Raw genomic sequence first — 15,464 nt, 5'->3', positions numbered from 1 at the left:
GGAGCAGAGCCATGTTTTATTATAGGGACCATGTCTTTATTATAGGGACCATGTATTTAATATAGGGACCATGTCTTTATTAAAGGGAGCGTAACCATGTTTTGTTAAAGGGAGCATGTCTTTATTAAAGGGAGCAGGTCAATGTCTATAGACTCGAGTCGTCACATGATCACCGGTTCACAGTTCTTCATTATATAGCATCAGACTTTTCTCCACAATGTCGATATATATCAATGCATTCTGTAGCCGCTACCGTGATGCTGTTAATGACATGGATTGTAGCTCCAATACGTTTTATTTATTGGAGCTTGAGATGTTCAATGTGAGACTGAATTGAGCGGATTTGAATTCCGCTCATATTCCATCGGATACATCACATCTCCGATTACCGATGACCTGCTGAAATGTGCATTCCTTCCTTTTCTTTCTGCAGAGTTTGGGAAACTCTCAGCGGGAGTATGAGAAACATGTCCTGCTGTACAGTATCCGCAACCAGCTGCGATTCCGCAATAACCTAGGTGAGCACATGTACTCCTTTTATATGCAGCGACGCACTGTCACTGTTGTATGTATGTAAGTATAAAATGGGTCTTGATGGGCCACCATGAAAGATTACATATTGTACCTATAATATAATCCACACCCGTTATACCCTAAATTATATCAATCCTATTATTCCCGACACCAGAAAGGTTGTAGCGAAATGAATCCACCTATATTTAGCTTGTCTCTTTATACAAGTTTTTGTGAGATGAAATGATCTTCAGCAAGGTATCAGTACCCCTTTTTATGCATGCAAATACCAACTACCTGTGTGTGTGTGTGTGTAGTGCGTCACGTGAGGAAGGATGAGCGTAAATACTATGAGGAGCTGCTGAAGTACAGCCGGGACCACCTGATGCTGTACCCCTACCACCTGTCTGACATCATGGTGAAGGGCCTGCGCGTCACCCCCTTCTCCTACTACATAGGGATCATGGAGGTAAGGACGTACTCGCAATAGAATAACTATGCAGACAAAATGCTCTGGGTTCAAACCCTAGTGTATGGCGGGCTCCTTGAGGTCTAACCCCCACCAGCTCATAAATTACATGCATCAGAGAAAATAAACAGTGACTTTGGATATGTTAAATTGCCTAAATATATAAATGCATAGAGTAAACTTTGGCAGATGCTTTCTTCCAAAGCAACTTTAAGTTATTGAAATGATATGCACTGACAGAGAAACCCACCAGGCTTTGGTTCCAGTCTGTTGAGTGGCGTAGCCCTGTTTTTCCCCTGGACCTCTCTCATTGAAACGCCAACTGCAGAAACTCTAGTTGTTAGTTTATTTCAGCCAGGCCCTTGGGGGGCTAAAGCAGCACAACCTAAACTTTGTGTTTCTTACTGGTTAGAGGAGATTGAGACTGGTTTTGGTTATATTTTAAAATCCTAGTCTTTCGGTCTCATCTAAATCTTCTTCAGAGATAACCATTCTCAGAACCATTCCGAAATGGAGAATACAATAATGGATTCAAAGCTCATACTAATACACAACAAATACTATCCGAAGTTGAAGCAATAATGCCCTTGCAGAGGTGTGTGTTCAAATAAATCCCTTAATTATGGAAACTTGCACTACTGGGAAAGAATTAAGCAACATACATCAACTAACATAACATAATAACTAGGCCATGAAACAATAATTCATTCCACTGCATTTTGAACATTCTTAAAAACAAATTGAAATCTCAGATAGATTTTCTATTCTATGATCAAAAGGCTAAACTTATTCTAGTCAATTTATGAACAAACCACCTCTTTAAATGGTATTAGTTAATCAATCCCTCACCTGACATAACCAGGAAGCCTAAATATAGGTGCTTGTGTTATCTATGTCGAGACCAGAGCTCCAAAAAACATTTTTTAGCCATTCTAGATGCAAGGAATTGGACTAAGAACTGAAGTGAATCAAAACATCGGTTACATCCTCTCTACTTAGGCATGACATCACACATGTATGCCGTCATGCTCACCAGGGGCGTTTCTAGGTTTCTGAAACATCCGGGGCTTAGCCCAAGAGGGAATAGGACAGTGCGCGTGCGGCAAATTTTGTTGTATACTTTATTGCGCATGCATTTTTTTTCATAATGCTTTACCTAAATAAACAAAATAGGCAGGTAATTATAGCTTTGAATAGCTACCTGACTGCTGCTTATCCCCAGACATCTAAAGTTCCATTCAAGTTATTTCAGAGTAAAATTAATACAAGTGAGACAGACCTTACATTACCTATATCAGGTGTGTCAAACTCATTTTCACAAAGGGCCACTCTATGATGAAATGATAATCATACTAAGGGCCGACATGGAGTTTGCTGACATGCTTTCTTTTTAATCCAAAAAGTAAAAACAACATATCTATGGATATATTGTATACAACCTGCGTACAGGGTCATATAGGCTAGGTTTCATTTCAACATTTCGGGGGACAAATTATAGGTGGGGGGTATGGGGGTGCTCCCCCAGAAATGTTTGAGCGTCAAACACTTAATTTCCTGCATTCTGGTGGATTTTTATTCATCTATCTGTGCCTTTTCTGCATCATTTTATAGTGGAAATATTTTTTTTTCTGTGAAGGAAAAGACAACATTCAGTGTTCCTAAAGAAAAAACTATTATGGAATATAATGCAGTAAGGCTCTCAGGCATCCTGGATTTTTCAAAACTTTCTGCAAATTGAAAACATATCAACATTTCTTTTTTAGAGAATCATGAATCAGCACATAGTGTTAACTATTTATGACACTTAACATTGGTAATGAAATGACAGCCAGCATTGGAATTGAAAAGGGCAGCAGCTAGTTAGTTAGCTAAATTGTAACTTAAGGCAAAAGTTGGAAACAAATCATGTTAGCATTCATCCTTAGACACTTGACACAATCAGTCATAAATATTGGCATGCTATTTAGCCTCATAGATTGGCCTATTTACAGACCACAAAAAACTGATATATTTTCTTCAATGCAAGTTCATAAATACATGGCTTAAAATCTTGAGCAGCAGAACAGAAATTCCTAGCAGTAAGCTACGCAAGAGTCCTAACAAATGGGGGCATGTGTGACGTGTGGATATAGCACAGGCTCTGCATGCAGCAAAAAAATAAATAATTAATAATAATTATATATATTTTTTTTCTTTTTTTAACAAAAAAGAGGCTAATCGGGGCTAATCAAATTAGATCCGGGGCTTTAGCCCCGAATAAAACAGCCTAGTGACGCCACTGATGCTCACCTGATATTAAATGTCTTGTTGTGGACTCTGGTTGGCAAGAATACCCCTCAGGTGATTTGATCTTAGTTGGGCACTAGGTGTCATTCAGACTCTGAATAAATCTCTGCTACAGCTGGCCGTGATTGAAATACACTGACACCATGGAGAATGTGAGCTCTTTGCACTGTTTATCGGTCTTTGTTGATGAGCCGATAAGCATGACGCCAACAGGCTCTTATTTAATGTGAACTCTGACCTGTTCATCCGTTCTCATCCTTTTTCACGTTGAACTGCATTGTACTATAAAGAATTGATTGACCAATATTAAAAATATAAGGAAATTATATTCCTGCCATAGCAACTTTATTATGAGTAGCTAAGACAGGAACATTGATTTATACTGTGATACACGCATTGTTCTCTTGTTCTATTACAGTTCTCTCTCTGAAGATTTACAACTCATAGTATTTCAGTATATTCATGCCAACACTACCGATGTAAACCGCTTACACTGCCCAGGGCCACAGCATTTTTTTCTAAATCCGTTTAATTGAACGAACTAAAGTGTGGAACATGAAGGAGTGCAGCAGCCTTATCTTAATCCTGGTATTAATCAGAGAAAGGAGACGCACATAAGGGATTGAGATGAAGAAATTGGTTTAATTCTCCCCTTTCCCTCCAGGACATCATGAACAGCGAGAAGAGCTACGACTCACTGCCGAACTTCACTGCTGCTGACTGTGAGTTTCCCCCTTCACTTCAGAACTTTTCTCATACTCTTTCCTGTCAGCCTGAAACGTCTACTGGGCTTTCATCTCTTTAGCGCAGTCCGCATCTCACTCAAATAAGAAATAGAATCTGGCACGTGATGCGGTACCGACGCCTCAGAACAAGTCTGGGAACGCTGACCTTGAACAGTTTGACCCTGCCGGGCTTTCATCTGGTGACTCAAAGCAGCGTTTGATTTTGCAGTAACGTTTGCGATGCTTGGAGTGCGTTTATCTACAGAGAGGTTTGGAGAGCTCTGGAGTCCACACAGGGTTTCACTCGGCTACGCCAGGAGGATACTGTTATTTCAGTTTTCCATCGAGAATGAGTCAACATGAACAAATGCTACTTTTCTGTATCTTTCCTTAAGGTCAAGATACAAACCCTGCTAATATCTTCCTGAGATCATTTATGATTTTGTTGTGAACAGCTTCAGAATGTTCTATAAAACAGTGCTGTACACTGAGACCATACACAACTGAGCTTGTTATTTGTCAAGTGTTGTAACTCGTATTGTAAAAACAACATAACATTTCTCTGAAAAGATTGAAATCATATTAGAGAGAGAGAGAGAGAGAGAGAGAGAGAGAGAGAGAGAGAGAGAGAGAGAGAGAGAGAGAGAGAGAGAGAGAGAGAGAGAGAGAGAGAGAGAGAGAGAGAGAGAGAGAGAGAGAGAGAGAGAGAGAGAGAGAGAGAGAGAGAGAGAGAGAGAGAGAGAAATCCCTACAGCCTTCTTATTGTTCTGTTAGTAGTAAGTGATGGTGTGCCACTGGAGAGATGGAATGAGGCACTCTCCTGGGGCCTCATGTACTAAGGTTGCGTACGCACAAAAACGTGGCGTACGTCCTTTTCCACGCTCACGTTCAGATGTACAAAACGTGAAATGACCGTAAAAACGCACGTTTCTACAGCTATTGTTCCTTTGGCGACACTTAGAGGTGACGCTGGGAAACTGGGAAAAAAGGTGAAAACAATGACTCGGAGTGATTTGCACATCAGAGACACACTAATGAACAATTAATATACACCTTGCAATTATATGGGTGGCTATAAAAGCATGCGCAATGGATGAAGAAAATTGTTTTAAAAATGGCTGCGTTAGCGTTGTTAGAGGACATCGCAAATGGTCAAATCCGAAGGGAACGTATATTTAGGGAACGCGAGGACTTACTCGCAAATGATGATGATTGGCTCATAAGCCGATTTCGTTTCCCCAGGCCAGTATTACTGGAGCTGTGCGCAGAGCTGCGGCCGGCCCTAGAGCGCCACACAGCCAGGAGCCAGGGGTTGTCCGTGCCTACACAGGTGCTGACCACGCTGTGGTTCCTGGCAACAGGGGCCTTCCAGCGGGAGCTGGCCGATCGGTCAGGAGTGTGCCAGTCCACCCTGAGCCGAGCCATGCCAGCTGTGTGGGACGGAATCATCATACGAGATTAATATGAGTCCAGACCGGCCTCATATGCATTAATGCATTAATATGAGATAATTAATGCATTCAAAGCCGAGCCACGCCGCCTTGCCCTGTGAATTCAGTTGCAGCGCAAATATAGCAGCAAATGCGTTACATTCTTAACCCAGCAGCGGTGTTGTTCAGATACTGATTAAATGGGTTTGTTAACCATGCGTAATAGTATGGCTCCATGAGTATGCGCACACGTTCTATGTGTTCTTCATCTCTGGGCACTGCGTCCCTTTATGTTTTGGAGCGGTTGCATTTGTTCTCTGTTAAAATACATGGTTAATGTATTATTTTGGAGTTAATAAATTTGAAAAAAAAAACAGGAACACCACTAGTTTCTGGCTACGCCACTGGTGTCACCGATCAAAGCGGCCACTCTCAAATCGAAGGGGGAGAGTTCCCCCACTCCCGTCCCCCCTCCTGTTGCGGTCACGCTTCGGCGGTGGGCAGAAACCCTCCGCTTCACCTCCACCTTGAGGTCTGACCACTTTTTTTTAATTTCAGAGTGTGTGCGCTGCTGAGACCCCACTGCATTGACGGCCTCGCAAACACGCTCCCACTCACTTCTCTTTTGTTTTGCATTTATCCCTGTTGACACGGTTCCAAATAGCATATGCTTGCGCATATACCTCGTGGAGCAAAATCTCGAGCTCGGACTCCGTGAAGTTTCGTTTTTTGCCTCTGTTCATGGTGCCAGGTGATCGGATTAAGAGGTGAATCTCAGGTCCAGAGGCCTATTTAAATGAAATTGCATATTTAAATGAGGGCGTGGACAGGGAGGAGTTTGGCACCTCGGCATATGCGCTAAATTCCACGTTGATTGAGATGTACAAAAGAAACGTGCTTGGATCCATGCGTTCGCACACTTTGATACATCTGAATTTATTTGTGCGTAAGACAGTTTCTGGGTTTTGGCGTACGCCAAGTTTCAGTATGAAATCCACGCAAGTTTTGTACATGAGGCCCCTGGGGTCTCATGTATAACCGTTGCGTACGCACAAAACGGGGCTGAAAGTTGCGTACGTGACTTTTCACGCCAAGGTTGTGATCTATAAAAAACCAACTTGACGGGAAAATGTGCGCAGCCCTAAGCAAACTCTGACCCATGCGTACGCATGGTTTGGAGGAAAAGGAGAATTGGCGACACAGACGGTGTGGTGGTGAACTGAAGTCAGACCGAAGAATTGCAGAGTGAGAAGAACGATTATGTTTTATCATCGCCCTTCAGTGGCGGACTTAGCAATTTGGGGGCTCAAGGCGAATTTAGCTAGTGGGGCCCTCAACATTCATATGCGAGAAATACGTTTTCAGATATCACACCATCGTATGTCAAAATGCAAAATATTTATTTAACAAAAATAATTTTAAAAGGAAATTGAAGCTTTCAGTGCTAACTGTATTTTTTATATGTGCAATCAATAAACATATCTTTAAATAAAATGTACATCTGAATGCCAAAAAATAAATAAATGTAAAAAAGTAAAGCAGTGTGACAGAGCATTTGTAACTGAACTTAATGATAAAGAATAATTATTAATCACAACAACACTTAAAGTGAAAATATGAGAGAGAGGAGGCAGAGTTTGTGCATGTGTGAGAGAAAGAGAGAGAATGAGTATGTGAGAGAGAGGTCTGAGTGAGTGAAGAATGTCCCTGTGTGTGTGTGTGGCACCGGTTTTCATGCATCAGGGTCGGGATGTGTACCATCTGTAGAAATCTAGAACAGAAAAAATAAATGCAAACACATTAACAGTTAACACTTTTTGTAATATGATACATAGTATGCAAAACCATTCAATTTGCTTGAGATGATAATGATTATATGATTAATTATCAAGCAGTCACAGGAATGCACTGCAAAATCATTACCTCACTTCTTGTCCCTGTTTCTGTGCTGTCCTCTCTCTCCTTCTGTCCCTCTGTTTCTATACCTCTTCATCTGCTTCTCTCTCCCTGGTATGCCCATGTGCCTTACTGTCACTATCTTCCTGCTTCTTTTTCCTGTTTATTTCTCTTCTTATGAACACTGAACAGGTGGCAGTTTCTTCTCAAACAAATCTGACATTTCTCACTTTGCAGTAGCAGTAGGCCTACTCACCGCATCCTCCACGGCATTTTCGTCAGCCGGGCCCGGCGGCACCTCCTCCCCCCCCTCCCCCTCCACCAAAACATTCGTGTCCGGTGGTGGTGTCACGCTAAAAAAGCTTGTTAATTTTGGGAGAGCATCTGTTTTTAGTTTAGCCTCTTCCTTCTTTTTTCTTTTTGTAGCGCCACTTGGGTAGTGGCGCTTCATGTTGCTAATGTGGCTAAGTTCACGTCTTTGCTCATGAGTCACAACAACTGCATGGATGGAATATTCCATTTTAACGCGAAAGAGAGGGGGTGTGCACGTAATCGGTATTTCTTTGTAATTTATTCTGTTGTTCTTCTTTCCAATTTAAACATACAAAAATCACCAATTAAGAAAAAAATCAACATTTATCTGTGAATTACTGTCCAAAGGGCCCCAATTACCAGCTGTAGGCCTATGGGAAGTTTGCAGCTCCCAGTCAGGAGTGGCCCCTACAGTTGGAGGGGCCCAAGGCCGTTGCCTAGCAACGCCTCTATGCAAAGACCGCGCCTGTCGCCCTTCATACATTTAATTTCAACCCGTATCATGCGTTAAATCCTAATCAGAATAATTTAAATCCACTGCGTTATTTCTCAGTTATAACTCCAGAAATATCTCCTTAGAATAGAAATAAAAAGAAATTCTCTATATTTAATCCCGTTACTCCACCATACTGTCCACTGAATGGAATAGGCTCTGTGCACTAGAACCCGGAAGTCAACTGACGGTGTCGGCATTCTAGTTTCCGGTCTACTTACTGACCTAGTATGGAAGCATATATGTAGCAAAATTCAAATGGCAATGCAATTTGCAATTTGCAATTCAATAAGTAATTACGTTATGCAATTGACAATGCATTATGCAATTTCATAATGTAATTTGTAAATACGTTATTCAAAGTGTATTTTAAAATGCAAAGTGACAATGCAATCCTCAATTAAATGTGCAAAAGTTATAACAATAAAAATACAATAACATTTTGTCAAATTCTTTGAGTTCCTTTATTCAAATTGAAAAGCTATAGCGTCCCCGTGATTGCAATCCACTTCGCCACGCTCCGTGTGTTGCGATATTCAAATGACATTTCAATCCGCAAAACGGAATCCAAAACGGAATCCAAAGAGGAATCCAAAAAGTAAATATGCAAAGTGGCAAACGTATCAGCCACCAGCGGGAACTACGTCACTTTCTATTGTGTCAGACTGTTTTATGTGTGGGGGGAGGGAGTTCCAGAGCCTGGGTGCTGAACAGCTGAATGACCGGGCACCCATTCGTAATGAGTCGTGATGTGGGGATACATAGTAGTCCAGCAGAGGTTGAGCGGAGGGAGCGGGAGGGAGTGTATTCTTGGAGGAGGTCCCAGAGGTAACTGGGGGCTAGGTTGTGGAGAGCTTTGTAGGTGAGGAGTAGGTGGAGACGGTGGGTCTCCCGACCCTATGTTTCGCACCCAGTGCCTGTAGCACTTTGGAAATCTTTGTGTTTACCACACTGGCGTCAAAACGTACCCGTGAGGATAAGTCGTCTATCCTATCTCCCAGAACACGCACTCTATCTACTGCATCTGTGTCTTCAACACGATTGTTCTCCACATCATCGGCCAAACTTCGGAGCGTATCAATAATCACCATTGGTGACCATGGACCTGACACATACGAACTAGAAGTGAACAAGGGAATTACGAGCAAGTGACGTAGTTCCCGCCCAGACGCTGATTGGCTGATACGTTTGCCACTTTGCATATTGACTTTTTGGATTCCTCTTTGGATTCCTCTTTGGATTCCGTTTTGCGGATTGAAATGTCATTTGAATATCGCAACACACGGAGCGTGGCTAAGTGGATTGCAATCACGGGGACGCTATAGCTTTTCAATTTGTATAAAGGAACTCAAAGAATTTGACAAAATGTTATTCTATTTGTATTGTTAAAACCTTTTTCAAATTTAATTGAGGATTGCATTGTCACTTTGCATTTTAAAATACACTTTGAATAACGTATTTACAAATTACATTATAAAATTGCATAATGCGTTGTCAAATGCATAATGGAATTCCAAATTGCATTGCCATTTGAATTTTGCTACATATATGCTTCCATAGACCTAGTCCATAGCGTGAACATGTCTGGCTTTTCTAGATGTCTCCAAGACCTACCGACAATAAATGTTAACGATGTTCACCGCATTGTTGGTGCTAGTTCCCTTGCCCCTACAAGCAAGCGGGAAAAAGGATTTAAGCTCTATATTTCGAGTTATTTGCGTAACTTTGAGGGTAGGTGACAGACTACCGGCTTTTTAGTGAACATTTGTTAGCGACAACATTTTTTTTCTGTATTTAAAACACTTAACTGTCCGTTGTTGTACTAACTGTACCAACGTGTGTCCATTTTTTAGTGTCTAGCAAAGATAAGGGAACATCGGAGGTGATTATCAGAGCATTGTGCCACAGGTCCATGAAGAAATCAGAGAAGCCTCACAGCTTGAAGCTAGCGATAAACCAACCGTTATAAACAAACCGTTATACGCCTGTTTCTTTTATAACAGTGTCCGTGGGGGGATTTAGCTGAGGTCATATGTTTAATCAAATAATCAATACAAACATGTATAATTAAAAAAACAGCACAAATGTACACACAAGCGCACTTTCCTCGTCAGCCACCACAACACGCAGAAAGCGCCAGCCTAGAGCGCCCACCACGGCCCCAACACAGTGCAGGCACGCGAGCCGCACACAGACACAAACACACCAGCTTCACATTGCCTCAAACTCCACAAATGTCTCTTTTTGTATAGCACTGTAGTGCTCACGGTCAACACACACTGTACTAGTAGCACTGTACTCATGGTCTAAGACCATCGGAACGGGTAGCTCAGGCTCTTCGGGGTCGGAGCAAGGCTCGGGACTCGCCGGTCTCTCTCTTTTCTCCCAGCCTCCCACACACCAACCCGTGTTACCGGCTGGAAGCTGAGCACAACGGTACACAGCAGTATTGGTTTGATCCGCCTTCATTCCGTTGAAGCTTGTGAAGTCTTCTAACATTAAATTTCCGTTGTTTGGTTGGGTTTTCCATCTTTTTACTATTTATAGTTGCCGTGGTAACTGATACGGGAAGTAGACCGGAAACTAGTATGCTGACACCCGACGACACCGGAAGTTCGCTTCTAGAGTTGTGCACAGAGCCTATAGAGCATCTGTCCAACATGTGTCAATAACATCATATTTTTATGTGACACTGTAAACATCTGTAATCCTTAGCCCAAGTGAAGGAGTTCAAGTACCTCGGGGTCTTGTTCGCGAGTGAGCGTGAGATTGGCCGGAGAATCGGAGAATCGGAGCAGCGGGGGCGGTATTGCGTTCGCTTTACCGCACCGTTGTAACGAAAAGAGAGCTGAGCCGCAAGGCAAAGCTCTCGATCTACCAGTCGATCTTCGTTCCTATCCTCACCTATGGTCATGAGGGCTCGGTGATGACCGAAAGGACGAGATCGCGGGTACAAGCGGCCGAGATGAGTTTTCTCAGAAGGGTGGCTGGCGTCTCCCTTAGGGATAGGGTGAGAAGCTCAGCCATCCGTGAGGAACTCGGATTAGAGCCGCTGCTCCTTTACTTAGAAAGGAGTCAGCTGAGGTGGTTCGGGCATCTGGTAAGGATGCCCACTGGGCGCCTTCCTTGGGAGGTGTTTCAGGCACGTCCAGTGGGGAGGAGACCTCGGGGAAGACCCAGGACTAGGTGGAGAGATTATATCTCAACACTGGCCTGGGAACGCCTCGGGAACCCATTGGCGTCAGTTTGGTTTGAAATGTGGTGGGGACAGAGACACAATCTGGAATGCATTTTTAGAAGTGCTGGGGATGCACCTTATTTTTCTTTAGCGCAGGTCATGAAAGGTTCTGAAGACGGGATACCTGTGTAGCTTACTAATTAATAAGATTTTTACAAAAAAATTATGTCTGACACGTTTTATGAAGAAAGCGTTTTCAAAAAGCATTGGACATGATGACCCACAATGTTCTGCTCCATGATGCACTCAATGTTGACGTGACATGACATGAGCTATACCAAAATAAACAAAGAGGGGCTTATTACCTACGTGTTTAAGTTCAGAAGGGGCAAACGTATACACACAGCACTACAAATGTCAAGATCGAAAAAGCTAAAAATAATTATATCTGAACGCTTTATATCACATCATGAGCTGGCTGTTTTCAATTCACAACACACATCCATCCAATCTACATGGCATCCTGACCAAAACCCATGCACTCCCCCCCCCCACACACACACACACAATCATTCCATAATTCAAGCAAAGCGAATGACCAAAAGTCACTTTGAGTCAACAAGAGACTGACTCCACCGACTCCACTATCGTAATCTCCACTAGTCTATACCCAACACCGTAAGAACGCTAACACTGGATAATTTAAGTTAGGCTACTTGGAGGCTATAGCTAGTAGTACTATTTCAAGTTAAAACAGCTGACCACATGAGGGCAAAAAACAAAAGATCTCGCCAAAGTACCAGCAAATCTTAAGCAATAAATATCGCATCTTACCTTTATTAACGTGCCAGTTGTCTGCAGATGTATCCCGCGGTGTAGCCTGCGTGCCTGCTGCCTAACCACATTCATTTAGTTCAACAGGTTTTCGCTCTGACACTGTCCATCCATGGTACTAGCGGTGTGATGCTTTTTACCTATGTATTCAGGCTCAAATTAATTGACTGTCTGATGCCTCATCATTGCATACCAGCCATAGAGTATTGGTATTAATATCTCATTCATTGTCCAAGTCAGGCTGGCACCTCATACGAAAATAATCCACAACTACGGTGCCGCAGAGGGGACATCTAGTCACAACTGAAAAAAGACGAGATAGCGATACAACCAGAGCCCGACATTCTCTGATCCTACCTAGTTAATTATACAGCAAAATGTCAAAAAGGAGTGGACAGGACATCAGAGCTTTTTTTAAAGCCAAGCAATTTAAGCTGACATGCACAGTAAGTGTGCTAGTGTCTTATGAGCTCAGCTAAATTAATATTTATTCTAGAAATATATTGTAATTCTTGAGTTTTTTTTAGCTAGCTAGCCTCTACCAGCGCGACACACTGTTGGCTAGCATGCCTAGTGCTATCATTTTGAATTTACAGTACGAATGATTTATTTTATTTTCACTTCAATGACGTTTCGTTAGCAGTTTTCAGACTCCCCACTAGATGGTCGTAAATCATCCATATTATTTTTACCAAGTAACAACCATGGTACCAGGCAACCGCACACTCCAAACCAATATTTTGTCAAAAACCAATTACAATATTGACAACATATACCACAACCATCATACCGTCATAGTGGTCAAATCATTACAATAAAGGTTACAAGACTTTTGTTTGCACACCACATAAATCTCATAAAATAGAGGGCATAATCAATTGAGTTAACACATTTTTATTTATTTATAAGGAACATCAGAGCTTAATGAAAGGCAGGAACTGGTAGATGGCAATGAAGAGGTGAGTTGGCAGAAACAAGTTCCTAAAAGGAGAAAACACTGCATTTTAAAATAAATAAATAAGACAGAGCTAAATCAATTAAGTTATCAATCTTCTGTCTTTGTTTACATTTGATCAGGGAGAGGAACTAAGTCAATCAGAACTTAGTGAAGCTAATGTTGGCTATAGCTTCAATGATAGAAACTATCAAGATAAATCGTTCGCTGCCCTCGGTCAAACTACGACAAAGGAGTTTGTACAGATTGTCATCATCATGAATAAATATAGATACGTTACGTTACCTCCTCCGGACCTCCTTTCCTCAAATGCATGAGGCTGCAACCGCAGCAGATTGTCCATGGAAGTGCGCAGCAAGCAGTCAGGTTCAGATTACACAGAGAAGGAGCCGCCCACCGTACCACCCACCCCTCCCCCATTCTAGAACTACTCATCCAAATGTTATAATTGTTGCAAATTGTTGACGGCTGGCTTGTGTGCCGTATGCAGATCGTTTTTTTGTGGATTGGTTCGCATCTGTCTCGCGCTATAAACATTCATTTTTAAAAAACTATATATATATATATATACATTTTTTTTTTTCTGGTGGGGACAAAATTAGTCTTTACGAAAACTGGTGGGGACGCGTCCCCGGCGTAATCGACGCCTATGCGGGAACCCCCGTCAGAGCTGCTCAATGTGGCCCGGGAAGGGGAAGTCTGGGGCCCCCTGCTTGAGCTGCTCCCCCCGCGACCCGACCCCGGATAAGCGGACGAAAATGAGATGAGATGAGACTGTAAACACATAGCCTAATCAAATGTCAATTAAATCAAGTGTGAAAAACCAAGCCACACTCCTCATCACAATCGTTGTCCGTTCATCTTGATGCTTTTCATGACAAATCAGGCATTAAAAAGGGGTTATGTTCAAGAACATTTTACGTGGGTGATTACAAACTGATTATCCAAGGCGTTCTCGTCAGTCTTATTACCGTAACCCTATAAATACAGAGGTGAGCGCCGTGGTAATGCTGCACCATATGGCACTTCTGGCGGACCATTCAAATGGCAGGATTCGGAGGGAGAGGGTATTTAGGGACCATAACGATTTATTGGTAGGCTACATAAAAATATGTAACTCTATGTCAGACCACTTCTTTTTTTAATTCTGGGAAAGTGCGCTCCGTGCTACTGACAGAGTTCACTGCTGCAGCAACATGTTGCCACTCACTCTGCTTTTTGTTGTTGGCGATCCCAATCCCGTGACCGCCGAACAAAACTACCTTTCGGGCCTCCATCTCACCCACAAGTGTCTCCACTTCAACCTCCGTGAAATTTCGCTTTTTTGATTTTCTCAGTACTTCTGCCATTGTTTCCAACAAGACATAATACCGGCATCTGAGTCTGTTTTATATGCAGATCGCATTCATGAGGTCATTTGCATTGACCATTTATGGTTAAAAAGGGGCGTGTAGAGGGCGGAACGTGAAGCTGATTCAGCTGCGCACAATTGTAGTCAGTATGTGATTTATAAAGCAAAGATTGCGTACAGGTGTGCGTACGCAGTGTTTTATAAATCCGAATATTTTTTGGCGCACGCAAAACTTGGCTTCTGGGCGTACGCGCATTTTTAGTAACGATCCCACGCACAGTTTTATAAATGAGACCCCTGGCCACTGGGTGCCTTCTCCAATCAAAATAACTTACCAATATGAGGCTGTCAATTTGTCCTGAGGGTCTGTAATTTAAAAATGCCAAAGATACTTTCCTGCTAGCAGGGCTGCAGCATGGATTGGCTGTAGTGTTTTGCGCATGTGTACACACAGTAATCATTGAGTGACCATGGGGCATTGATTTGACTCAACCAAACTCATCCCCAGGTCTGAGGCTGCTGGGCATCGGGAGAAACCAGTACATCGACCTGATGAACCAGTGCAGATCTTCTAAGGTAAGAAACGTTCTGTTTCCTGCTATTCATCCACTCTTATAGTACTGTTGAATTCCACTGCCAACCGGGTGGTGTTTTTCTCTTCCCTCCGTGTTTGAACCTCAGCTCACCCACTTTTCCTCCCCCCTCCCCCACCCTTTTATCTCTCTCTATCTCTCATTGCTCGCCAGAAATTCTTCCGCAGGAAATCAGCCCGGGACCTGCTGCCCGCCAAGCCGGTGGAGATCTCGGTGGAGCCGTGGTGGGTGGCCCAGACCGGCTTCATCACCGAGGACGACATCAGGGTAGGAGGAAGGCCTTATTGTTCCAACATTTGGGATCCTTTTATTGAGATTCCCAATATTCACGTCTCCCAAACCTATAGAGATCTTTAAGTGATTGTATGTCAACCTTGGAAGGTGACTTTGTTTTTTGCGACGATATCAAACCTCTAAATACTATCACAG

The 15,464-nt window shown here is 42.7% G+C and overlaps 1 protein-coding gene across 2 annotated transcripts in view; it reads left to right on the top strand.

Annotated features, from left to right (window-relative positions):
- fam91a1 (family with sequence similarity 91 member A1) overlaps positions 1–15,464 on the top strand; it is a 47,791-nt gene that overhangs the window by 589 nt on the left and 31,738 nt on the right. For both annotated transcript variants that reach the window (XM_056582226.1, XM_056582227.1), the window contains exons 2-6: positions 434–518; positions 831–982; positions 3,933–3,990; positions 14,951–15,018; positions 15,189–15,302. In XM_056582226.1, the coding sequence (XP_056438201.1) occupies positions 434–518; positions 831–982; positions 3,933–3,990; positions 14,951–15,018; positions 15,189–15,302 (477 nt within the window). The remainder of the gene's footprint in view (positions 1–433; positions 519–830; positions 983–3,932; positions 3,991–14,950; positions 15,019–15,188; positions 15,303–15,464) is intronic.

Source organism: Gadus chalcogrammus, chromosome 22 (genome assembly GCF_026213295.1).
Source record: "Gadus chalcogrammus isolate NIFS_2021 chromosome 22, NIFS_Gcha_1.0, whole genome shotgun sequence".
Taxonomy (NCBI): Eukaryota; Metazoa; Chordata; class Actinopteri; order Gadiformes; family Gadidae; genus Gadus; species Gadus chalcogrammus.
The sequence above is the reverse complement of the archived record's forward strand: the minus strand, read 5'-3'. Positions and strand labels throughout refer to the sequence as shown.